Source organism: Sphaeramia orbicularis, chromosome 15, assembly GCF_902148855.1.
Source record: "Sphaeramia orbicularis chromosome 15, fSphaOr1.1, whole genome shotgun sequence".
Classification (NCBI taxonomy): domain Eukaryota; kingdom Metazoa; phylum Chordata; class Actinopteri; order Kurtiformes; family Apogonidae; genus Sphaeramia; species Sphaeramia orbicularis.
The window spans coordinates 46,755,354-46,782,327 of NC_043971.1; the positions used below are offsets into that span (position 1 = coordinate 46,755,354).

Here is a 26,974-nt window from a genome sequence, read left to right on the forward strand (position 1 = left end):
TAAAACTGGCTTGACACAAGTCATGATATCACGTTGCAAACATAGTAGATATCACGTTGCAAACATAGTAGATATCACGTCGCAAACATTGTAGATGCAGCTGATTCAACTCACTGTTCCTGTGCATTGATTTAAATCTTTCCGTAATGATTTTTATCTATGCAACTTAAAACTTTACACCAAAGCACTAACCTAAAATAAAAAAAGATGTGAAAAGTTTTTCTCTCACTCGTGCTTGCATGAATTTTGTGTTGGAGTTGGTGATGTGCTGAGAGCCAGTTGTTGACACTAGTGAAGACTATGTTTTTCCTGATGTCCCAGAAAAAACACAAAATCAGTCCCTTCAGAATTATTCATGTCCTGACTGTTGAGCCAGAAGGATGGACACTTTCTCTGTGTGAACCCGGTCCAGTTAAGGACAAGGTAAGAGGAGGGTGAGACAGACGCTAGTTGGGAATGGAGAAAGAAAGAATACACGAGTCATTCACCGATCTCATCCATTCCACAACTCTACAGCTCAGCTTTATTTTCTGCCTTTCTCCTCAACAGCAGCCACACAAGACATATGTAATGGTTTCAGAGGTTTTATTGACGCTGTTTCTTTTTCCAGCCCCATTTGTGTGACGTTCTTACAGCGAGAAATCATGAACATGAGGCTGAGTTTGATTTATTCAGTAACATGGTCAGTCTTGGGATTCAAGTTAGTGTAGATGTTTACATTTGACAAAACATCAATTTTTCCTAACCTTTAATACAGTGAAAAAGCATGTTTCAGCTGCCATGAGAATTTTTTTTTTTTAATTTTTATTGAGAAGTGCAGGATTTTTCTTGGCACCATCCTGATCATGTGTCTTCAGCTAATATAATAGTTATGCGATTGAAGAAAAAGAAACAATTCAATTCAATTTTGTTTATAGAGTCCAATATCACAACAAAGTCACCTCACAGCAGTGGTGGCTGCTCGTCTTTCAGAGAGGGGAAGCTCATTGTTGGCTTACATAAAACAAAAAATGGTCAAGTTATTTAAACATAAATTCGGCCCTCTGTTCCTTTTTAAGAAAATGGTCAGTGACCTTATCGTACCAAGTAAACAAGAAAACGCTGGAATTGTGTTAAATTGAAAAAAGGAAGTACAATGAGTGTGTTTCATTTACAGTGCAAGAAATGAACAAGTAATTTCGTAGTGGTTTCTCTCTCAATTTCACAAATAGAATGTGCGACGGTATTTAACTGAACTCTGTCAAGTGAAGCAGTAGATCTCAAAATAGCTGTCAATCAAACGGGATTCAGCCTTTCGACCAATCCTCCAATCAGCACGTGGAAGCTTGGCGTCCAGCCCAGCTGAGCTCCGCCCACAACTCCATTCACCCCCAGAGATGCCAGGCGTCCAGGGGCGGGACAACATCGTGGCATTTATCCAATTACCGTCCAGTTTTGAGGCAATGAAAAAAACTGTTTCGTGAAGTCCCATTGAAGTCCATGGACGCCGAGGGTCTACGGGCAAATGCACTGACCATAGATCATATGAGAAAACAGCACAACGAGAATGTATGAGAAGTGAACAACATCGAGTCCGCTGATTTTTGATAAAGCTGATTCTGAACGAACACGTCCTCGAGATGAACGTGTTCCATCACATTTGTAGTCAATGAAATGTCAACACAACTGTACATATTTAACCATTTAATTTTCGTAATTTTAGGGGAAGCTGAGCGTCCCTTGCAGTCTATGAGAAATTGCGACTGCCTCACAGGGCTTTACAGAAGTTGTTGAATTGATATGAAAAAACACACACACAATGAAAATAAACAGTCAAGTAATCAGTAAACAGTCGGTGAAGCAAAAGGGTCAATGTCCTAGGCATCCCCTGTCTTTGGACCCTCCTTTTCAGCAAGGAAAAACAAAGGGTCAGTTCAAGCGATCAGTGTCAAAGAAATCACTTAATTTGGAGCTCCATAGAAAGAGACATCACTCAGACAAAAGACTGAGACAGTCTGAACCCAAAAATACAAATCACAATGTAGTCTTCTGTCTCCCATGAGAAAATTATGATGTGTCGAAAGTGTTTTGGTTAGTGTCAGGAACTTAGAGATAAGACCCCTGTGAGAAATGTTGGTTTGGCTTTCTCCTCTGGACAAAACACAAAAGAGGTCAAAACTGCTCTATAATACACAGTGACATGAATATATCTGAAATGGAGTTAGAAGCCTATATGATATATGAAATATATGAAAATATACATGAATATATATGGATATAAGTAATTTTGCCATTACATACTCCCCCCTTTTGATCAGTCATTCATCACTAACAATAAACCATAACAAAAAGACCGATTACACACATCCATCCCTACACCCCCGTCAAAGTTTACGTAGAGATTTCCTAAACCATCATAGAGGAATGCTTTGTTTTCCCAGAGGACAGACTCTTAAGTAATTATCAAGCAAAGGTATAGAAAACAGAGAGATTTTCATATTTACATGTTAACAGGTTTACCAAGTACCAAGATAAACAGGCTCATCATTTGGAAAAAAAAAAAGAAGTTGTTTAAGGAATATCTGAAATAGACAGTATCTGCAAACACTTCTGTGCACTGTCTGTGTTTCTGTGGGGTGTCCAATTCAACAGAGGTCATTGTACATATGGACAGGAAAAGGGACCTAAAGGTCAACTCAATCTCCAATGGCACCGAAGTGCAACATGAGTTGGGAGTCGGTGAGGTTCACTGGAAAGGATCTGAAATATGATGTTTGTTCAATTTGTTTTGATTTTGTTTCATTAGGTTAAATTATAAAAATGGGTGCTTTTATTTTAAAAGACGCTTTCATTTTGAAGGTGGTAGGAAGTAAAAAGACGTTTATACTGGTTGCTTCTGGACGAAGAAATATAGCCACATCTTAAACTAATCCCTTATGTCTTGAACCGAGTTGGAAACCAGAATATTGTAATCAGTGAGATCAACTAAACCTTTGTGACCGCAATTAAAAAACAAACAGATCTTGACAAGTGTAGTCTGATCTAGTTCAAAGGAGTGGCTTGAAGTTCTGTATATCAAGAAAAATAATTAGGGCTGAAAGGACTAATTGACAAATAACACAAATAATCAAAATTAATATGTCCATCAACAGGTCTCTAGTGACGTTATACACTTTTGTATAAAGGAAAGTTATGTAACTCTTGAGTATTTAGTTGTGTGTTTAAACTTTGTCAGACTCTGTAATTGTTAATCACAAAGTGCACTTTTGTTTAACCCATAAAGACCCAGTAGTATTATTGCCCCAGTTCCCAAATAAATGTTTCTCTCCATTTAACTTTTCTCAGGTGATGTAGCAGCTTTAGCTGTAATATTATCCTCTATATTTTACATTTTCACCATAAATCATGTATTTTTCTATATTTAATTTCCTATTTTTTAATTTAAATCTTCATGAATATTCATAGTAAATTCAAAGGTTATTGTATCTAAACAGAGAAAACTGAAGAGAAAAAAAAATATAAACAACTGAGCATAAACCCAGTGTTCCCATATACTGTCACTGATCCAACTCAATGGGTTTTACTGGTGACTTAATGTTGTAGAAGATGAAAATGTTTCCACGGTAACTACGGAGTATCTGAACATCCAAATATGGACTGATATCTGATGACCATGTAAAGATGAAGAACTGCATTTTATTATTGATAGGATTAGTGGATCAGCAGGTGTCAAACAGTTGAGATCAGTAGATGGTTTTGGTCACTGGTTGTTGTCCGGGGCTGTATGAGGAAAGGAAGGAATTTGTTTTGAATTTTGAATAATGAATTGAATATTTGTTAAACAAACTGTAAGAATTCAAATTGTTGTGCAATAAGTGTTCCCCTTAAAGGAAAGAAAATGTATTTAATCACTGCAATAAACATAAATAAGAGCCAGTTACGCTTTGACCCATTGCACCTAGTTGAAAAGCACAAGGATTGTCAGTGTGTTGCCGTTAAGGCATATTTCGTAAGAGTTTATGTGTTCTTGTTAGTTTGTTATTGCAACATTGTGTTTGTGTAATGTTAAATAAGCAAGATAGTTTAAAAAGTACGTTAAATGTGAATTTCAGTGATTTTATTTTGTTATACGCGAACTTCCGGTTCACGATCTATCACTTCCGGTTGTAATATGCACGAACTTTACTTCGGAGCTCGTCTGTATTCATTCGAAATGCTGCTAAATCATTCTGCAAAGTCACAGCGAAATATTGGAGAGGCAATGCTGTAAGTTTATGAAACGTTGTTAAAATATTTTTGGGATGTGTATGTTGAGAGATTACGGATCCCGGGAGGGGACATGCAAAAAATAAAAATTATTGCGTTATAACGCAAAAGTATTGCGTTATAACGCAAAAACTATTGCTTTATAACGCAAAAACTATTGCGATATAACGCAAAAGTACTGCGTTATAACGCAATAGTTTTGCGTTATAACGCAATCATATATGCTCTCTCTTGATTGAGGTCCGTACATAAAACGTTGTAGTCCAGTTCGGGTCCGACCGTGCCAGGTCTGACACGCCCCCCTGTCCTGTGTAGTATGACCATAACTCTTTCATTATTTGTCCGATCGGAAAAATTCCAAAGGTTTCTGAATGAAATTCATATTTGCCCAGCTTCGCGTCTGTGTGCAGCTTCATGGATACAGGTGGATGTGCACTAAGTGTGAATGATCTGCGCATGAGACAGGAGGATGTGCGCATTGTATTAAAATCCTTTATACTCCTGAGCCTAAAATGGTCCACCTGGACTGATTTTCTTATTTTGATCATAAAAAGGTCGGAAAATATGCTTTGAGTCGTTTTGTCAATTTTTGCAGACCACTTCGAACGTTCAATATAGCAGTCACTGTTTGTTTTAATACTGTAATAACAGTTTAAAATGACGAAAAACACTAAAATGGAATTTTTTTTGTTTTGTTTTTTGGGTTTTTTTTTTTTTTGTTTTAGCAGAAAAACACTGAAATTACACATGGATACAATATTTGAAAGTTAAATAGGAACTTTGAAAGTATAAAAAGTATTTAAAACAAACTATGAGTATTTTCCTTTTATTGTGCAAAAACAGGGTAAAAATGCAAACTCTACAGGTGTTTTACCCCCCACACACAGGGCATTTGTCAGTTCTATGTCTGCAGAGTGCCTTCATGTTCATGGCTCTGCAGAAACAGTTCTGTCAGTTCATCCAGGCAGTGCTCCTATGGCACAGTTTGCACATGGAAAATAGTCTGTTCACACCAAAAGTCAGTCCTCCTGTGGATGTGTTGAATGTCTGTGGTATTTGGACTGATCATCATCAGGCTCTGCCTCCGTCCTTCATCTGTGATGTGGAGCGTCTTCAGTATCTGCTCTCATCACCAGAGCCTTTGCGCATCACCGTGGCTTCTCCCTCTTCATCCTTGAATGTGACTGTGGACACATGGAAAAATAACACACACAGAACAATGTATCAGACAAACAAAACAAGGTCAAATTGTACTATTGAAGAAAAAAAGTCACCGAACATCAGCGTATGCGCTCTTATTTTGTAGAGCGTCATGCGCACTTTTACGCACAGAAAGTCCGACATACTACAAACTAACACATACTCTACACGGTTTGTACTTTATTCTATAAAACCACCATGCAGTATACAGTGGCGTGCAGTGGGGTTCATGGCTGGGGAGGCACTGACTCTTTCAGAGCCAGATCTACAAATATATGGTGGCCTGAGAAACTGGAATAGAGAGAGTGAGCAAAAGGAATGGCCTGGGTATATGGGCTGTGCATCAAGTCAGCATAGGTAGACTGGCAGGAACTCAACAGGAAACCTTCAAAAAGAGCAATTTCAAACTAAAAATAAAAAAAAAGTTTATGGTCTTACCTTTATTTGTACATGAAATGTAATCCTCCATTTTTGATGAGGTGAATTAAAGTGTATAAAAAAGAATGAAGAAGATTATAAGCGCATGAATCTGTGGACTCACTGGCGCCATCTATCATGAGGCAGGGATACTGTTGGCCTCCCCTAGTGACTTTTTCACTGCGGTTTTCTGATTAATCTGCGAGCCTAAACACATTACAGAAATACATTCCATATGTTGTGCAGATTATGGAAGGATAGAGCATATAATCACAGTGTTTGAAAGCATTTTAACTGCGATATACAGAGGGACAGCGACACAATATTTTCTTCGGGTACCAGCAGAGTTCATGAGGGGAGGAGACAGTTCTGCGGGAGGCACAGCACAGTGCTGCCTCCTCCCTGTATTTGAACGGAGCGTGCGGAAATTCTGCTATTCTAATTGACAAAAAAAAATTAATAAGAATAATATTGGATTCGAACGGAAAATGAGTTTATAGGACATACCAGCTGACAACTATCAACATTTATTATATTTTATAGTTAAGTTTTTTTTCTTTTCAAGATTGACAAGGGAGGCTCTGCCTCCCCTGCCTCCTCTGACTGCACGTCACTGGCAGTATAAGCGTCAGTTTACACATACAATAAAGTAAATCAAGTAAAAACTCCATAGAAAAAAGCAGAGAGTGCTTCGGTCATGTAGACAGTCCACTAAATGGAACCGGGTGAACTTTACCTTTCTTCTTCAGATGTTGCTCCATCAGTCTCTCCTTCGGTCACAAATCTATCTGTAAACCTCCAGGGGGACTTGGAACTGTGGATGTCCATCTTGCCTACATTTTCCAACACTAGATCTAATCCGTTCTGCACTCTGTTATGCGCTCCAGTTCTCCGCTCCATGAATCCGCTCTGTTGTGTGCGTCCCCAGTCACCGAATGGCTTATTTTGCGTCTTCTAGGATGGGTGCCCGGGAAATTTTCGCATTGACCTGAGAATGTCCATAAAGCACAGTGTCTCAGGTTTCAGAAACTGTTGGAATTTTTCCGATCGGACAAATAATGAAAGAGTTATGGTCATCTGAACTACACATGCATAGGGCACAGGACTGCAGGTACAGGTGTGTCTGACCTGACCGACCTGTCCGATCCAGAATGCAGATCCCAATGCAAAAACTATTGCGTTATAACGCAATACTTTTGCGTTATAACGCAATACTTTTGCGTTTAAACGTAATACTTTTGCGTTATAACGCAAGAACTATTGCGTTATAATGCAATACTTTTGCGTTATAACGCAATAGTTTTGCGTTATAACGCAAAAACTATTGCATTATAACGCAATACTTTTGAACTATTGCGTTATAACGCAATACATTTTTTTTCTCTTCGTGTCCCTTCCCGGGCTCCGTAAGAGATTGTTACATATGTTGTTTTTATTATTTACAGTTTTCACCGGTTGTATGAATAACATGCATGTTGAAGAGGAAACTACAGTAAAAGGAAAAGCCTTACTCTACGTCTCATCTTTGACTCCGGTTTAACTTGGTGTTTAGTCTGTGTTTATACACACTGTACAAGACACTAAAGTCAGTGTTAATGTTATTTGTGTGCAACACTGAGTCACATTATAATTTACTTTAATTAAATTTTTTCTTTTTCCAATTTAATTAATAAACAAATACTTCAATTGAATAATTGGTAAAAAATTTGTCTCACCCTTCAGACGAGGAAGTAGAGTATTGAGTTCGTTGAATAGATGTGAAGTCGACCAGTTTCACTCCAGGCGTCAGACCCTCTCGTCGCTTAAGATTTTCAGTGAGGTAGAGGAGAACCTGTAGATTGTGGATTCTTGGTGGCTAACCTGTCCGACGCCTTCGAGTGTCACATGGCAGATCTTCAGCTATCCCACTTCTGACACCAATTGTTACTTACCGACATTGGGGGCTAAAAAAAGCCGATATCCAATATATCGGCTGATATCTGATATTGGTCGATAACCGATATATTGGCCGATATATGAAATAAGAACACTGATCTACACAGGATATAATAATCTTATATTTAGATAATTGTGGACATGTGGATAAACAGTTGCATAAATCTTTGCTTATCTCACAAATATGATTTACACAACTTTCAAATGCAAACTATGCAATTACAAAAATAATTAGAGCAAAAAATATCACTTACCACACAATTATGTTTTCACTCACAAATTTTGATGTGTCTGCCTCATGGCACTACAACTTCTTATGTGGACTAAGGACTAAACTGAGCATGTCCAGAGTGAATTAGGTGAGTCCTAAATTGTTCCTGATTGGAGCAATAGCAAGAGTTACAACTGACCCGTGTTACAACTGTCCCCAGTCTCCCCTACACTATTAACAGCCAGGCCTGCTGGCAGAATGAAACTGTGAGGTAGACAGGAAGTGCACAGACATGGGTGTGTGTGTGGGGGGTGAATGCTTCATAAGACGGGGGGTAGCGTATCGAGACCAGTTCATCAGCAGCAGCTAGTAACAGGTCATTAGTGACTTTGACTAGTGCAGTTGCAGTGAAATGATGAGCTCGAAATCCAGACTGGAAATCTTCAAATACATTTTTGTCCTGTAGGTGCTGACATAGCTGTTAAACTACCACTCTTTCTAGCACTTTTGGAAAGAAGGGGAGATTTGATATAGGCCTGTAATTGGCTAGAATATCAGGGTCTAGAGTAGTTTCTTTCAAAAGTGGTTTAAAAACTGCAAATTGAAAAGACTGTGGCATGTAGCCAGTTACTAATGGGGTATTTATTATATTTAGGATATTGTCAATAGTTAGGGGCAGAGTATCTTTTAAAAGTTTGGTTGGGATTGGGTCTAAGAGGCAAGTTGATGATTATGAGGATATAATGATTGATCAGCTTGGTGTACAGTGGTGAAATTATTTAAAGATGGGGTATGAGATCTTGGAAAAACAGTTCGAGCATGCTACATTTTGAAAATACATAATTCAAAAGTCCAAACCCCTTTCTTCAGACTCCCCCCCCCCAAGCCACGCCTCCAGAGTAATTGCACATGCAATGCTTGTTCCCGAGGGGTCACGAGCGCTGCACAGCATCAATTCGTCCCTGTACCCAGTCCCAGCTCTGACTCCAACCCTGGCCCCTGCACCGGCTCCGGTCCCAGCTCCATCCCCAGCCTCACGGATCCATGTGTACCTCCTTCAGTCTCCTCCAACACCCCCTTCTTTGTTGGCAGAACAGCCCCAATTCATACCTTGCTGGCTAACGTTACATTCCCTAGTGATTTATGTTAGTGACAAAACAGCTTGCTAGTGAACTTTACATCCTAATATAGTTAATATAGTTTGTCAAGCTCTGGCTCTGGCTTTGTTTCCTTTACCAGTGCTCCAAGCCTTTGAGAACGGGTGATTCATGCCCGAAGAGGGTTACGCGGGGGGCCAAATGGCAGTTGAATTTGATAGACATATCACCTTTCAATCATTTCAATTGACTGGTTAAAATGATTGGATGATGTATTTTCAGTCCTGTTCATTCCACAGGTGACTAAAATTTTTTTTTTTATTTTTGTGTTTCAGCATTTAATTAATTGGTTGGTCGGGGTGTGAAAGGGATTTTAAGAAATATATTAAAAAATGCCCCAGGAAAACATCTCCTACCCCACTTTTAATAATACAGAGGGTTTTATAGAAGATTCTAGGTTTACAGCCTGAGCTTCCTCAGAGCTGATAGTTGCAAGTATTTCATCTATTTTTTCTCTACTAGTTGTGATTTTATTGTTAAAGAATTGTAGGAAGTCATAAATTGTAGGAAGGCTAATTGAAGGCTGGCTACAGTGTGGAACAGAAACCTGGGGTTATTCTTGTTTTCCTCTATTAAGGATGAGTAATATCTAGTTTTAGCCCTATGCAGGGCCTGCTTATAAGTCAGTAAACTCTTTTTCCAGGCACTCAAAGATTCCTCTGAGCTGGAGCAGTGCCATAGCCTCTCTAATTTACGCACTGCTTGTTTAAGGAAAAGTGTTTCAGCATTATACCTAGGAGAAGCTCACATCGTTCTAACAGCCTTAGGTTTTAGAGGAGCTACTACATCCAGAGTAGTTTGTAGTGTGTACAGGGCACTATCAACAAACTCATCACATATAGCTGGACTAGACATTTGGGAGCTGTTCTCTTCATAATCACATGACATGGCAGTAAATATTGGCTGAATTATCTCTTTTTACTTTGAGACAGAACAATCACATAATGTCCTTTTCATCTGAGTTTTAAATATTGGTGTAGAAATATCCTCAAGCATAAACTGAAAGGTAATTAAAAAGTGATCTGAGAGTACAGGGTTACAGGGGAGGACAATAAGGTCACAAATCTCAATACCATATGTTAAGATCAGATCCAGGGTGTGCTTGTGACTGTGAGTTGATTTATTTATTTTGAACTAAGCCAATCCCATCTCGCAGGCCACTGAAAGCATTATCAATACCCCTTTTCCATGAAACTGGTTTCGGACATGTTCAGAGCCAACGCCTGACTTCACACCGGTTGTTTGTGTTTCCACCGCCTAACAAAATGGTTCCAAACAGGTTCCAGGAAAGCACTAACTTCGAGATGGGGTAAACTGCGGCCAGACTAAGAACCGATGAACCAATTCCCTGTGTCATTGGTGGGTGGGGGGTTACAGACCAATACAGGAAGAGCGAAAGCTATGAACCGCCATTTTTAAAACTACAACCACTGGGTTTTTAGTTTAGCTTTGTTTTTAGAGAAAGAGTTATAGATGCCAAAAACAAGCAGCAGTGGACTGAGGAGGAGACCCAGGCTTTCTGGCACTGTGGGCTTCTTCCGAAGTCCAAGACATGTTGGAGGGAGCCTCTTGCACAAAACCGGTGTTCGGAAAAATATAAAGATGGAATGAAATATAAACATAAAAATGAAAAGAGATGGCTACAAGCAGACCCTGGACCAGCTTCTAAACAAACTGGAGAAGTTAAAGAAGGACTACAGGGGCCAGAAAAGACAACTTGGATGCAGCGGCAGGCTGAAAAGAATCCTACATTTGGACCTGCTGGACTGGGTTTTAGGGGACCGATGAATCAGACTACCAGTGCGCTGAACTCAGCCACAGCAGCCACGGACTTGCAACTCTCGATTGTGGACAAGCTTGTTGTTCAAACAGCAGCAAACAATACTGGTAAGTTTTGTTTCTCAAATGCATTGGTTAATGGCTCACAAAAAGTCAACTTTAGAGATTAAAGCGAGCAACAAACATTATGGACGTTGAAATGCTAGATACTGGTATGCTAATAATAACATTTAAGTGTTGTGTCCAAAACAATGTTTCCTCGGGGGGTTCATAAAAGGCACAACTGAACCCAGTAATTAACTTAACCATGTTACAGTAGACAGGGTTGTTGTCCACATAGGGGAGAAAATGTCAAATTAAAGCACAGTTTCTTTGTTTTGTTCTTTACAGTTGTTGCCCATGGACGAGGACGCAGATTCACACAGCAACAGCACCTTGATTTTTCTTCCCTTTTGTAAAGTTTTTTAAGCATTTTTTTTTATTTGAGCCTTTTTTTTACTTCAGTATGAATAAACTCATTTGAAATACAAAAAGTTCATTTTGTCCATGTTTTCCTATGCCTCCCATAAACTTGGGTAATAATACTGCTCTGCTGACCTCACTAATTATCTGTTTACAGACTATCCTTGCATTATGTTTCTATGTATGTAATATAGAAACCCAGATAATTATGTTTATCACAGATGCCACAGAGTGAATATTTGTGTTTTTTGCCTGTGGATTTCAATATAGGCTTGGAAACGCAAGAGCAGCACTTGCTTCTGAGAGCGTGTCTCCCACGCCAGACCCAGTCCTGTGATCACGTTTTACAATGATGTAATGACATGGCTATGACTTGGCTCCGTTTGGCTCTTGGCCTATGGAAAAGCAAACCAGTTCTTTGGAGGCACCAGGTTGGAACCAGCTAAGCACTAGCTCTACCACCAGCACCGAACTAGCACCAGGTTCTTTTTGGTGGAAAAGGTGATAAGTTTTAGGGCTAAGACCTTAATTGGAGTGTGATATTACTGCCACTTCTCCACCTCGGCCAGTGCTTCTAGCTGTGTGGAAATCCACATGACTTGTTGGGGTGGAATCATTTAGTCTCACGTACTCATCCTGCTGAAGCCAAGTGTCTGTGAAAGCCAAAATGTCAATTTTATAATCACCAATTAAGTCATTTACTAACAAAGATTTAGATGAAATTGACATGTTTAGTAATCCACATTTTATATGTTTATTAGGTGTTCTTTTATATTGACTGCTACTCAAAACTATTTTTTATTAAATTATTTGGTCTCACTCCCATAGGCTTTACAGTATTAGGCTTTTTAGTGTGTGCTGCACGGGGGATAGACACACATTTGCTTTCCTAAACATTGGATATGTGACAGCTCAGAAGGAAATGAGTGGTTAACAGAGAAGTGTTTTACACTACAACTCTGCGCCCAGGTCCCAACTCTAAGATGTCAGTTTGGGAGACTAAGGCTAGAAGCCACATTGCGAGCTAATAGAGAGGCCCCTTCCCAAGTAGGATGAATGCCATCTCTGTGAATGAGCCCAGGACTTTCCCTAGAATGCACGTCAGTTGTCAATGAGGTCTGTCGTTTTTGGGGCACCATCTAGACAACCAGCAGTTAAATGATGAAGACCGGAAATACATCTCATCATTGACCAGATTAGGCAGTGGTCCAGAGAATGCTATGGTGTCAGCCATCGTCTAAGCTAGTTTGCACACTGAGGCTGCGTTCAATTTAAGAACCTCAGATTGTCACCGCCAGGCGTCATTACCGCCTGTGTGAATCAGGATACGGCACAACCTGATCCTACTCTGTTCTAAAATCACAATGAAAAAATGTGTTAACAGTTTAAGTTTTGTTATCAAACCAAAACTCTTTTTATTTATTTTTTTAACAATACTATTGTTCCTAAAGATGCAGCAAAGACCAAAGTTATGAGTCTGTACAGCTATTCTATACATCTAATGTCTTCATCTAATTGTTTGTTCTTTTTTCCTGAACTCTAGCGCTTTAGGCTTGAATTAATTAGTAATATGTACCAATCTACACTTTTTTGGGTGCACCACACAGCATTTAACAGCAAATTTAGCCTGTTCACCTGTGGCACATTTTGCTTGTGCATGCAAGCAGGTTGAGTGATTTTACATTTTACTCATTTGGTAGCAGAACAAAATCCCCACCCCTTAAAGTAGTTGACAGTCACAGAATGTGTGTTAGTGTGGTATAATTAAGGTGTTTGGAGGCAGAAATGCTGAATGAAGGTGTGTCAGAGATGCAGATACAGAGGCTCAGTGACAGACTGCTCAGATTGGATTTACTGTTGTTCTTTTACTTATTAATTTATTTATTGAGGCATGATGCAGCAAAACACAGAGATGACAGCAGCTGCACTCTGCTGCACCAGCAACCCCGAGCTGCCAGAAATAGGAGACGGATTCCAACAACAGGAGACACACTCTGCACTTTGGAGATAAACACTCACCTTTTTTTCTGCCTGAATCTTTTATGAAAAGACGGATCACATCTTTGACTCTTTCACTGACATGCAGAAATAAAGACTTCAGTCTGTGTGCTGTCATGTGTCTATGTCTACACGATAGGAAAAAAAATCCACATCAATGATTGATTTAGGCTGTGATAATGCTATGGCTCAGGATTGATAAGATGTGGACACAAAAATAATTTGGATGATGAGATGATGGGTAGGATGAGGGGAAAAAATCATGAGTATTGGTAAAATTAGAAAGTTATATGATAACCAAAACGAACAAAACACAGTATATACTTTTAGATTGAAGCACTATGCAAACATGGGCTCCTGTGTGCAAGTCTGCACAGTTTGGGGCTCCCTCTGAGAATTGTCCCTTTCTGATAACTTCTCTTTTTCTTCCTCTCATTCTTATTTCGCTCTTATTCATACTGAAGGCAAGAGGTTGCCAAATAACTATAAGATGCATAAACATGTTTTGTTTTTTTTTAAGTCCTACTCATTTATCCCTGGAAGAACTCATGCAGACAATAGAAGAGCATGCAAACTTCACACAGAAAGGCTCACACCAGCCTGCATTGGAATCAAACCCAGGACCTTCTTGCTGTGAGGTGACAGTGTAAACCACTGCATCACCATGCTGCCCTGGCATGGAAACCCCCCGTTCCCAAGTATATTAAAGTTCCAGCACTTTTAAAATGTTGTCTTTAACTACAGCACCACACATACCCTATTCAATAAGGTCCATATGTAATGTAATTCACACATTATATTTTGTAGATTCATACATAATGTAAAACTAAACCTAAAACTAAATGACTGAACCATAGTTATAGTCATTTATCCCATACAATTTGGCTTATGCTGTGCTGGCATGTGGCAAAATCACAGACTGTACATCAAAAGGTGGATGCATTTTGAAGCCTTGAGCATGGATTTTTGGACATTGTCATCTTGCTTTTTACTTCTTACTTTTTACTTAAAGCAAACCCCTGTCCATGTCTGTTCATATATCATTATTTTGTTTCTCAAGCAGAACCAGAAAACTATTCAATATTGTTTCAATAGAGAAATGGCTATAATTTATCCATTATGCATATGTTGCAGTGGCTCATTTTGCTACTTAGAAACTTGTGAGGTACAGTCCCTACGTGATCAAATTTTTAAGACCAGTTGAAAAATTGCATGAATTTACATTATGCACTGTTGGATCTTTAAAAGATTCTAAGTAGAATTTCAAAATGCAAAAAGAAGAAATGGGAGTGAGACAAAATAATATGAGTAAGCATTTTATTGAAAACAGCAATTAAACTGAAATAGGCTACTTACCAACCGATCAAAAGTTTAAGCCCACTGCCTTTAAAAGACAAAATCTGCACAAAAATATGGATTCAATGTCATTTTCTATCAGGTATTCACACTGTCATGACCTCCTGATGGCAAAGGCTAAAAACTTTCTCTCTTTAAACGTGGTCGGATTGTTGAGCTGCATAAGCAAGGCCTCTTGCAACACGCCATTGCTGCTGAGGTTGGATGCAGTAAGACAGCCATTTTGAATTTCTTAAAAGATCCTGAGGGTTATGGAACAAAAAAGTCAAATGGTAGACCCAAAAAAATTTCACCAGCACTGAGCTTGAGGATCCAATTGGCTGTCAGCCAATGCACTCGACCAAAATTAAGGCCATTCCTGGTGCCGACTGCAGCCCAATAACCATCCAACGGCATGTTCGAGAGAAGGGCTTTAAGAACAAAAAATGTCTTCAAAGACCGCATCTCATTTAACACCACAAAATTGCCATTTGGACCTTGCAAGAGAGCACCAAACATGGAGCATTGAAAGGTGGAGGAAAGTTTTATTCTCTGATGAGAAAAAAATTTAACCTTGACGGTCCTGATGGCTTCCAATGTTAGTGGCATGACAAGGAGATCCCACTTGAGATGTTTTCTTTGTGGCGGAGTGGAGGGTGCTTTTTCCTTTTGTGGAACAATGGAGCTTCAGGTTGTGCAGTGGCATCAAACAGCGGCTGGCTATGTGGAGATGTTGCAGGGGGCATCCCTCATAACTGAGGGCCCTGGTCTGTGTGGTAATGACTGGGTTTTTCAACAGGACAATGCTGCAGTTCACAATGCCCACCGGACAAAGGACTTCTTCCAGAGGAATAATGTCACTCTTTTGGATGATCCAGCGTGTTCCCCTGATCTATATCCAATTGAGAGCATATGGAGATGGATGGCAAGGGAAGTTTACAAAAATGGACATAAGACAGTGGATTCAACATGGCTGTCATACTGTGTCCAACCTCAGCAGCGATGGCACATTGCGAGTGGCCTTGCTAATGAAAGCCTTTGCCATCAGGAGATTATGACAGTGTGAATACCTGACAGAAAATGACATTGAATCCACATTTTTGCATATATTTGGCTTTTAAAAGCTGTGGTCTTAAATTTTTGATCAGCTGATGAACAGCCTATTTCAGTTTAATTGTTGTTCTCAATAAAATGCTTACTCAAATTATTTTGTCTCACTCCCATTTCTTCTTTTTGCATTTTCAGACTCTACTTAAAAACTTCTTAAGGTCCAACAGTGCAAAATGTAAATTCTTGCAATTTTTCAACTGGTCTTAAAATTTTGATCAGGAGTGTACATTGAAATGCTTTGACGTACCACTTTGCTGAATAGTGTTTGCACTGTTGCCTCAAAGCAAGAAGGTCCTGAGTTTGATTCCGTAGTGGACTTTCCATGCTTTCTATATGGAGTTTGTAGGCTTTTTCTTCTGGGGCCTCGTGTTCCCTGCTATCAAAAACCTGTTGGTGGTCTTGGCAAAGGCACTGGTTTGGAGATGGTTTGGGGGTCTTCAGTGGCAGTTCAGTGATCCCTATGTGTCTACTATGCACAGTTGAATATCCCAGTAATGAGAACTTTACTTTAACCCACACATTGCTCAAACTGAATTATATCTGCAGATGAAGACCATATACATGTCTTTGACGGTTGAAATGTCTGAATAAACACACATATGTACTTTGAAACATTTTATCCGTAGCCATCAATACATAATTATAAAAAATGGTAACACTTTATATTAAAACACATTAATTAGCTGCTTCCTAACATGTATATTAGTAGAATACTAGCTATTTGTTAGTCATTATAAATCATTAATTGATACCTTATTCTGCAAGACCTTATTTTACCCTTATTAGACCCTTAACTAAGAATTTCCCCTATATAAGCTCCTAATTACTGCTTATTCATAGTTAGTAAGTGGTTGTATGTTACGATCTCAATATGATTCAGCCAGTATGGGGCTTATAAGGTAGTAGTATCACAGGAACAGTTATTCTTCTCTAATAATACTTACCAAAGGTGGTCTATTCATATAGAGCGAAACCCAAAACCACAAGTACTAGTAGGGTACAAATAACTCATAATTAAGTCTTTGTAATGCAGAAAATGTTCCCTATTCTAAAGTTAGGTCTTTGTTCATATTTTACTGACAAATAATTTGGCACTTATTAACTCCCATGTGTTCCCTAATCTAAAGTTGCCTCCTCTTCACACTTAGTAAATGCATTACAGTACACAATTACCACAACATGATGACAGTCCAGTTAGCGCAATTACAAATTTCTTTTTATTAATGGACATGTGAGAATATACATATCTTTTCAAGTATTTGCCTAAAGTTTCTTGGCTACTAAATGACTGAAAGTCTTACACTCAAAACAACTTTTGTGTTTAAGGGGCTATGCATATTCTTAATGGTACTAGGTATGACAAAATTATGTACACGCATGTCAATATTTTTCAGGCATGTGGTTTGTGACTGAACAGATTGTACTGACATGGGAAAAGTGCATCATGCCATACCATAAATACAAGATCCAAACTTGTTATACATACAGTAACACTAGCAAAAAAATAAATGTGCAAAGGTGAAACCATACAAAGGCCAATATAAAATGTTCTTCAGTAGCTGGGTAAAGCTTGGACCAATTGTACTACAATTACTTGAACATTGTGCACTAAACTTTCACAGACCAAAGTTACTCTCGAATTTAGATAATTTTACTGTGTGCTGCAAGACAATACTGAAAGTAAGAACATCAAATGTCAATATGAACTCTCTAAAACAGCATATTCTCTGTGCCACTTTTTTGACCCAACAGTCACCTACCAGAGCTTTTACTGAACAAATAAGCTCACTTTTTAATACTTCATTAATAAGGGAAGTTTGCCTCCGGATTTCATATCCTCTATTGTGATCCTTTTCTCAGGGGTAATGTGAGCAGTGCAGGTCTTTGCAAAGGACTGCATGGTGTCAGTAGTAGAATTAAACTTTAGGCTGTTGAATATTTCAGGGTCCACAATCTTGAGCTCTGCAATAGGAGCAGTCACCTTTATGGTTCCTCTATCCACATCATTGATCCTGAAGGCTTTGGTCATTGTGTGAACGCTGCTGAAGGTCTTCAGAACTTTTTGGTATCTCCGGATAGCCTCATCTGGTCCTTTGACTAATACAGAGAGAGAGAGTGACCAAAAAAAACATAAAAAAGAAATACACACTTGTGGCTGATGTTGCTCTGACCCTAAAGGGCATAACACATAAAAATAGTTATAAGAAAGTATTCTTATCTGAACTTTTATTGGAGGAGGTGTACTGTACTTCTCCTGGATCTCTTTTTTTCAGAGCACATTTTTGAAGACATACCATCTTGTGTCAATATTGTATCTTGAAGGCAGGTAAATATTTACTGCGCTGGGGGTTCAAGTAAAGCCACTATTACCTCTCATATGAGCTCTCCAAGACACAGTTGCACCTGGAGGTGACTGGATGGGATGAGGCTTGTGTCTTGGGTTGACATCACTATCTGAGGACTCACTGATATTTGGAGAAGATGGGGGAAGGTATTCTTCTTCCAGGTCATCATCATTTTCATCCTCTTCGACATTTAAGACTTTTGGATGGACTTTAAGAAGCAGACAGATGACCCAACAATTAACTTCAGTTGAGACACATTTCATTTGGGTTTCGTTCAATTTGAAAAATATTATTGTTAAAAAAAAATACTCACTTGATATTGACTTGAGCACATAAAAAGTTGTGCTCTTGTTCGAGATCCTTGATCCTTGATCTTGCCATTGGATTTTTGCTTCCAGAAACTCCACCATGGAGACTGATGACTGATGCTTGACAGAACAGTAAAAATACAAGTCATGATAATGATTTCTAGTATTGATTTACAAGACAAATGAGAGAACAAGAGATATTGAAAGATATACAACAAAGACCATGAGCTGATATCACAAACAGGGGCATGGTTGTGACAAATTCATTTATATTCATTTTTTAAAAGTATTAAAAAGTACAAAGCTCAAATCAATAATTATTTTAAATATTGGATTCTCTTTCCGCAGTACACAGCAGTGTTGCCTGTTGTCTGTAGGCCTATTCCATACAGTTCTTATAACTCAACTACAGATATGCAGTATAGGCCTATGATACACAAAATATCCCAAAAACTTTCATGTGAGGCCAAGAAATCATTGTTGAGAAATGAAATCCTATTATTTCAAATGTAAACATTCATAATATATTGAAACATTGTTAAAGAGTGAGAAAAGATTACCTATGCCAAGACTGGGTGTCGAGTCTCCATTGTCTACAGGACACACATAAACACAACAAATGCATATTTAAATATTTAGATTAAGTTGGACAAGCTCATTTTTTAGTATAAAAAGTACAAATAGGCTGTATGGATCATCACCTAGACTATTTGGATCATTTCTAGTCATTTCTGTTACATCTGTCATCGCCTCTTTTTTTGGACCACTATCTTCTTCTTTGCCTTAGGCTGTAAAAAAGATTAGGCTAAAACTTTTAGTTTACATAGATTTACACTGAATAATTGTGTACATTAGGCTTAGGGCTATACTCTAAGCTTTTTTTTCTTCATGAATACAATTGGGCACTATGGCTTATAGGCCTGTTAGATCCATTGATAAACAAAATCTACCTATAGCAATGCTTAAGTTGACACTAGAGTGTCACACTAACCAATAAGATGATCTGTCACCATATGATCTGGTCCAGTAGCCTACCAGAGAAATAAGGTTTCCTTTTTTCATACCTAATTCCCAAAATAACATGCCCACATTAGCAAAGTTGCTATTTAAACACAGTTTTCCCGCATACAATGAACACATCTGATGCGGTTAAACTACATGTGAAATAAGCTGAATTTACTTTGATGAAAAGTAAGAATCGGTATCCAGCACTGCAAACCTAATATACACTCTACAGCATGCCCATGCGTCACTACTCTACAAACTAATACGTGTGTGCCACAAATGACATTCTGAATTAGCAGGCAAAATATACGTTAGACCCTCTATCCCAAACACAACAGTAGCCTTCATCAATCAGATTACTCCCCAACACTACTGCGGTCAAGCCAGCTGACTCTCCTTTTTGCGAAGTCAAGCCAGCCGCTCCAACATGTCAAGTGCTCCCGTATTACAGACTTTACGGCAAATACACGGAGGTGGTTGAGAAAGTCAGCGCTAGGATGCTACAGCGTGGACCATCTTCCGGTTTTCAAAATAAAATGTGGGTTATTGATGGGCAATAAACAGACGTGTCAGTGTGATTCTTCACTGGTTTTTAACCATTATATCGTCTGCGGTGACTTGCCGTACGTGTTTGCTGGCAGCGGTGATTCAGGATACACCCCAGACCCTTTGAACAAATTAAAACATTTTGTTTCCATCTCTTCAATAAATGTTTATCTTGTATTGAGCTAAAATGCTAAAATTTACAATGTTAATTTCATTAAAAATAAGGAAATTATTCAAATGTAATAAAAAGAGGTGTAACTCAACCAGCCCATGTAGTACTATGATCCTGCACTGATTTTGAGTCAATAGGTCACATGACCTGGAAGCTATTGAGCTAATATGCTAATATTTACATTAAAAAAATCATTTAAAATAGCAAAAGTGTTAAAACGTTACAAAAATGACCGTAACTCGTTCAGCCAGTACCGTACTACAATCCTGCAGTGATTTTGGGTCAATAGGTCACATGACCTGGAAGCTATCTGCTCTGGAGGTTTTGAAGGCCTACAATGGTTTTCATACATGACCATGCGGAACCTAGATTGTTTGCAGCCATCTTATTTTCAAGAGTGGTTTTATAATGTTTTGCTTTCAAAATCTCAATTTTCAAGTCTTTGGTGGCTGACTGAAGGTCAGAGACAGCCCCTTCTTTGAAATCTAATTTCTTGTTCTTCAGACAGGTTTTAACATTTTTTGTGACCCATGGCTTGTTGTTAGGGTACACTTTTAACACGCTTACGGGGTATAATCATGTCTTTGTCATTAGACATAGAGTGAAATAATTCAAGCTTTATTTCTGGAAATTTTGATGATTATGGCTTACAGATAATGAAAAATCTAAATTCAGTGTCTCAGAAAATTAGAATATTGCATAAAATCAATACAAAATGGATATTTTAAACAGAAATGTCAAGCCTCTGAAAAGTATATTCACTTCTATGTACTCAAGACTTGGTTGGGCCTCCTTTTGCATGAATTACTGCATCAATTCGGCGTGGCGTGGAGGCGATCAGCCTGTGGCACTGCTCAGGTGGAATGGAAGCCCAGGTTGGTTTGATAGTGTCCTTCAGGTCATCTGCATTGTTGGATCTGGCGTCTCTCATCTTCCTCTTGACAATACCCCATAGATTGTCTATGGACAGGTGAGTTTTCTGGCCAATCAAGCACTGCAACACCAAAAGCTGGTTCAATGACCATGGTCATTGAACCAGCTTTTGGTACCTTTGACAGTGTGGGCAGGTGCCAAGTCCTGCTGAAAAATGAAATCAGCATCTCCATGAAGCTGGTCAGCAGAAGAAAGCATGAAGTGCTCTAAAATGTCTTGGTAGATGGCTGCGTTGATTGTGGACTCCAACAATGCAGATGATCTAAAGGACACTATCAAACCAACCTGGGCTTCCATTCCACCTGAGCAGTGCCACAGGCTGATCGCCTCCATGCCACGCTGCATTGATACAGTAATTTATGTAAAAGTAGGCACCAACCAAGTCTTGAGTACATAGAAATGAACATACTTTTCAGAAGCCTGATATTTCTGTTTAAAATATCCTTTTTTTATTGATTTTATGCAATATTCAAATTTTCTGAGACACTGAAGTGTGGGTTGTCATTATCCGTAAGCCATAATCATAAAAATTTCAAGAAATAATGCCCAAAATATTGCACTCTATGTCTAATGAGTCTATATAATATATGGGTTTCACTTTCTGAAATGAGTGACTAAAATATTGAACTTTTTCATGATATTCTAATTTTTTGAGATGTACCTGTAAGTGTTTAGAGGCTGGTGGGGAGGGGGTCTGGGCTGCCCTGCTGTGGGGGCGGGGCTCTGTGTTTGTCTGTAGGGTCTGCAGGGTGGGCCTGGGGCGGTGGGTGGGTTGGGCGGGGCTCTTGGAGTTTGGGGTCTGGGTGCTGACTCTCCCCTACACCAGGGGGTCAGGCATGCCACTGTGGGGGTGAGCAGGTGTACACTCTGGTGTCTGGCCGGTGCCTGGGGATCCTGGGGTGGGGGTGGGGGAGTGTGTGTGTGTGTGTGTGTGTGTGTGTGTGTGTGTGCGCATGCGTGCATCTGTGTGGGTGAACATGTGGGTGTGTGGGCGTGTTTGTGTCAGTGTGTGGGTGTGTATTGGTGTGTGTCTGCGGGGGCTGATGGAATGTGTTTGTGTGTAGGTGTTTGTGGATGCTTGTGGGTTTTGTGGTTAAGGGAGGGCTGTGGTGTGGTAGCGTGTGCACTGGGGGGGTGGCGGGGTGGGGACTCATGTCGCAGCTGTTGTGGCCCGGGGTGGTTGTGGCTGTCGTCACTGTCACTGTGAGGTTGGCCCGGATCATGGTGTATCTGGGCTGTCGGCTTTGTCCCTTTTGGGGGAGGTGGGGCTGTCTGGGTGGGTGTGTTCCGTTGGGCTCTCAGGGGCCAGGCATCGCAGGCTGTGCATGGGCGCCTGGGGGGCTGTTGCCTCTCTGGGGGATGGGTGGTGTGGCCAAGGGTTTTCGTAGGGTGGGGGTGGGTGGGGTGGGGGGCGTGGCTGTGGCGGTGTTTGGGGCTAGGGGCGGCGGTGCTCGCCGCCAGGGTTCTTGCAGTGGTGTGTCAGCGTGCCGGTAATTGCTACATCCCTAGGTCACATATGAGTGGGGAGTTCAGGAGGATGGTGGGTTCCCACATGTGTTTGGGGGGCTCTGGGGCGGCTGTTCCCAGATTCATGCCCCTGAACCACATGGGAGAATTAAGTGCATGGGTGGCCCCTGGGGTGGTCAGAACTATCTGGCTGCAGTCGCTGGGTGCCCTGGACCTCTGAGCGGCCATGCTCCTTGGTGGGTCCTGCCCCTCCCCTTCCCACCCCCTGCATACAAGCATATAGGGTCTTGGGGAGTGTGCACATTCTGGGGGGTATGACAGGGGGGTCATTAAAATGGCCCCCTTCTGTGATACCCTATGACGGCTTACTCCTCATTTCTAATTACACCCACTCACAACACAGGAACACTGACACCACACACTCACTTTTGGGGGGTGGGCTGCATGGCACCTGGTGGGCGATGCTGTTCGGGTAGGCGAGGCTGTCCATGCAGCATCACCTCCAGCAGGGTGCAGAGGAGATGGGAGGGTGGGCCTCTGGGTCCCCGGGGCACTTAGCCGGGGCATCGGGGTGCAAACTGGTGCATAGTGGGTGGCTGTCTGGGGCGGCCTGGTTTCCCAGTGTGCTCGTTTCTTGTTGTGGTCATTGTTGCCATTGTGGTTTTCACCATGGTTGTTATTTTTGGAATTGTTGGTGTTCTCCTATGGGGGTCCTCACCACTTTCTTCTCCCTTTTTCTCCCCCCTCCACTCTCTCCTTCTCTCCTCCCCCTTTTAGAATGCATCTCACTGGACAGCCTAAAACGAACCACCACCATGCAACACCCAGCAGTAGAGCCCCTCTCTGTTTGGTCCCCTTTCCTCACAAACACACACACACACACACACACACACACACACACCAGTTTATAATGATGAATATGTAATTAGTGTCTGTTTTTGTCTTGTCTTACTTGTTGTCATGTCTTTCACGTTTTATTATGTTTTCAACAGGAACAACTTAGCTGGCTTGTCCTACTGTCTTGTCTTATGTCCGTTTTGTCCCACTGTCTTGTCTCGTCCAGTCCCTGTACACTTTCGTCTATTGAGGTTTTGCACATATTTCACATGATCATGTGGTTTGCTGTTTATGACCCCACATTGGTAAGCAAGCTTTCCTTGGATTGTACAATGTGTTAAATGATGGACCTGCTAAACTCCTGTGTGCCATTTATTACTTAGCTTTCACCAATTATAAGTTAGGCAGAAAGACCGCTCGGTTACATTGGTGGTAGCAGTGGTTTTGTTCTGCCGACCACTGTTTATAGTTATTACCGCAGTTAGCATAGCTTCTCAGTATAGTTAGCCTGCATGCCTGTTGCGCTTAGCGGCGTGTAAGAAAAGAAGTGTCATCATGTGGTACGGTGATGAAGACCCCTTTAATCCTACCAGGAGGGCTTCCCCTGGCCTATCATCCTGTAGAGAGAGAGTGATTGTGGATCTACCTGCTCCCTTTGAGTTTCCTCAGCTAGGTTAGGCAGCTGGAAATGGCAGTCGGAGCTACGGCGGGCGACGCTGGTGAGTTCAGTGGGGAGCTGGTGAGAATATTCCCCACCCATCTATGCAAGTCTGCTTTTCTACTATGGGACAGCCTTCCCAATGTGGTCAAGTCAGATTATGTGGCCGTGAAAGAGAAGATGGGATCGACTTTTGGACAGAGACAGTTAATGGACCGTTTTAGAGCAAACATATCGGCTCGTTCACGAGTTCCGGGGGAGAGCCTGGAGGTGTACATGGCTGATGTGAGCCGGCTGGTAGCTGGTACTCGTGTTTTTGCCTCCAAGTTGCGCGCGCATCACTGTTGTTAGTAAACACTGAAACTCATCTATGGTGCCTTTATCACAAGCAGACATACTTGCAAATAACAAAACACGCAAACACGAGTCCAAAGAAAAACACGATATAAAGCAACAGTTCTGACTTTCTGGATCCAGATAGCGTGCCTACCAATATGGCGGTGTAAACAACAATCACATGACCAATGACGTCAGCTGCAAGTCCTCAATAAGAGCCCTCCCTCTATGTATATGTATACAAGCAAGGAATGGATGAATATGTGAATATAAAGTTTGAAATTGTTACTTAAACACAAGTTGTAAATAAAAATAAACTTGTCCTCCAAAGAGTGGCGGGTGGCGGGTATAAAAAAGAGAAAAACTTATGCCAGATTGTAAACATGTTTATTTCTGGACATTTGGACATTTAGACTTTTTACCATGGGGGTCTAGGGCAATGGACTTAATTTCAAGTGGATCTTTAAGTAAGTGCAGTCTGATTGACAGAGAAACTCTAGAACCTTAATAGACGAGCATTTTCATAAAGCACTAATTAAAGCTGAACACAAAGGCACAAAGTCAGGCAGAATTGGAATGATGAAATAAAGTACATAAATATAATATTTTTGGTAAACTCAGAATCATTGGTACCATCCACAAGAGTTATGGACCGAGTATTTACATGAGCTTTCTGTTACAGCAGCAGCGCTAATGGTTTTTCTTCCCTTTTTTCCACAGACATATCCCATGGTTCTCGAGTACCGACCACGCATCGATTTCGGCTGAAACACATTTGCAAGAAGTGAAACACATGCACATACATGAAAAATATCCATTAGAGACATGTACATTTGCACATGAACACGCACACACACAGATACACATAATGTGCAGCGAAAGAGAAGATTTAAATGTATTTTTGTACAGCCAATGATGAAGTGCATACGTTGTTATGGTAAAGAGGTTTTATGCTACATAGAATAATATATGCTATAATATGATATTTTTAAATGTATGTCAGTGTGCCTAAAAACCTGTTCAGATGAGACATGAAGTATGACCATATCTTCACTTGCCTGTCTAACTCTAGATTAAATGGTGATTTTCTACTGTTGATGTCTGCTTCTTTCTTAATATTTTCACTCTTGCAATAGTTTGCAATGGTCACCAACCATAGAAAATTAAGTTTTCTTAGCATTCATTGTTAAGACTCATTCATTGTAAAACTTTTTTATCTTTGAAAAATAAAAGTGAAATTAGATGAAACAGATGAATTTCTATCAAAAATTGAGTACAGAATACAGATCTGTGAGTAAAACAAACAATATAGAATTGATACCTGAAGAAACATTGGCTCAAGAAACCAACTTCACATTTTGTGGATATCTTAATGCTTTCTCTTGAAGTTTTTTTTTTTTTTTTTTTTTCTTTTCGTGGTAGACATTGTCATACATGAACAATATGCATTTGAATTGCATTTTTAAATTTTATATGCCTCATAAGTCACAACATTTTATATCCTTTAGAAAATTATTCAGTCACTACAAGAGTACGACAATCTGAGAAATAAGTACTAAATTTGAAATTTGTATTTTAATTTAAAGATACACCTTGCCAAAATGTTTGTTAATGTTTTCAGCAACCTGTAGTTTGAGAACTATGTAGATCTTGCTTTACAGAGGTTCAACTGAAAAGTGATTGGGAAATTTTAGCCCAGTGTCACCAAAAACCAAACAAATCTGTATTGAAACAGTGTACTTGGGTGACGGGATGCGTGCATGAGTGTCACGAGAGCCGGACAGAGGTGAGATTTGAAAATGATGGCGTCCCACTGTTGACAAGTGCGGCAAAGGAAGATCTCTCCAACGCCAAAAAAAGATACCATTACGGATTAACTCGCCAGCTCTTCACCTCCACCACATATACAAGACGGACCACTTCCAACTCTGGAGGATATAACGAGCTAAGAGGCTTTCATCGACGACTACTATCTACAAACAACCATGGAGTTGGACACAGACACATCCGACCTCAAAAAGAGAAAAAGGGACTCAGCCACAGACACGGAAGATCTACACACCACCTGAGATTAGGTCAGTGTGCCAACGAGCATCAATAAAATACTGGACTTACTAGTTTCAATGCACGAAGAAATAAAAGACATGCGTAAAAGCTTGGAATTCGCTCATAACCAAATCGAAACACTGCAGAAATCAGATCAGGAGCTTCAGTCAAATGTCAAAACACTCACTCAGCAAATGCAAACTGTCACTGCCGAAAACAGACAAATGAAAGACACAATTTTGGACATTTAAACACGCTCAATGTGCGAAAACCTCATCTTCTCAGGCATCCCGGAAACTACACCCAATAACCCAGAACTACTGATAAAAAACTTCATGTCAACACAACTCAAACTCCCCAGTGAAACGGTGCAAAACATCACTTTCCACCGTGTACACCGTCTCGGCAAACAAGAGGACAATAAAACAAGACCCATCATAGCAAAATTCGACCACTTTAAACTAAAAGAACT

General features: G+C 40.1%; 1 protein-coding gene and 1 long non-coding RNA gene across 8 annotated transcripts in view; both read left to right on the forward strand.

The window, feature by feature from the left end:
* The window catches only part of LOC115434130 (polycomb group RING finger protein 5-B), an 82,735-nt gene extending 57,171 nt beyond the window's left edge, over positions 1-25,564 (forward strand). For 5 of the 7 annotated variants that reach the window (XM_030155877.1, XM_030155874.1, XM_030155871.1 and 2 more), the window contains one exon: positions 25,177-25,564. In XM_030155877.1, coding sequence (XP_030011737.1) covers positions 25,177-25,224 — 48 coding nt within the window. In that variant the 3' untranslated portion in view covers positions 25,225-25,564. Of the gene's footprint in view, positions 1-23,402; positions 24,033-25,176 lie in introns of those variants that run through there. The other 2 variants (XM_030155876.1, XM_030155873.1) reach the window with 2 other exon arrangements.
* Positions 9,466-12,270, forward strand: LOC115434133 (uncharacterized). The gene is made up of 2 exons (XR_003937480.1): positions 9,466-11,052; positions 11,335-12,270. It is a non-coding gene; the product is annotated as an uncharacterized LOC115434133 (long non-coding RNA).
* Positions 25,565-26,974: the final 1,410 nt, after the last annotated feature.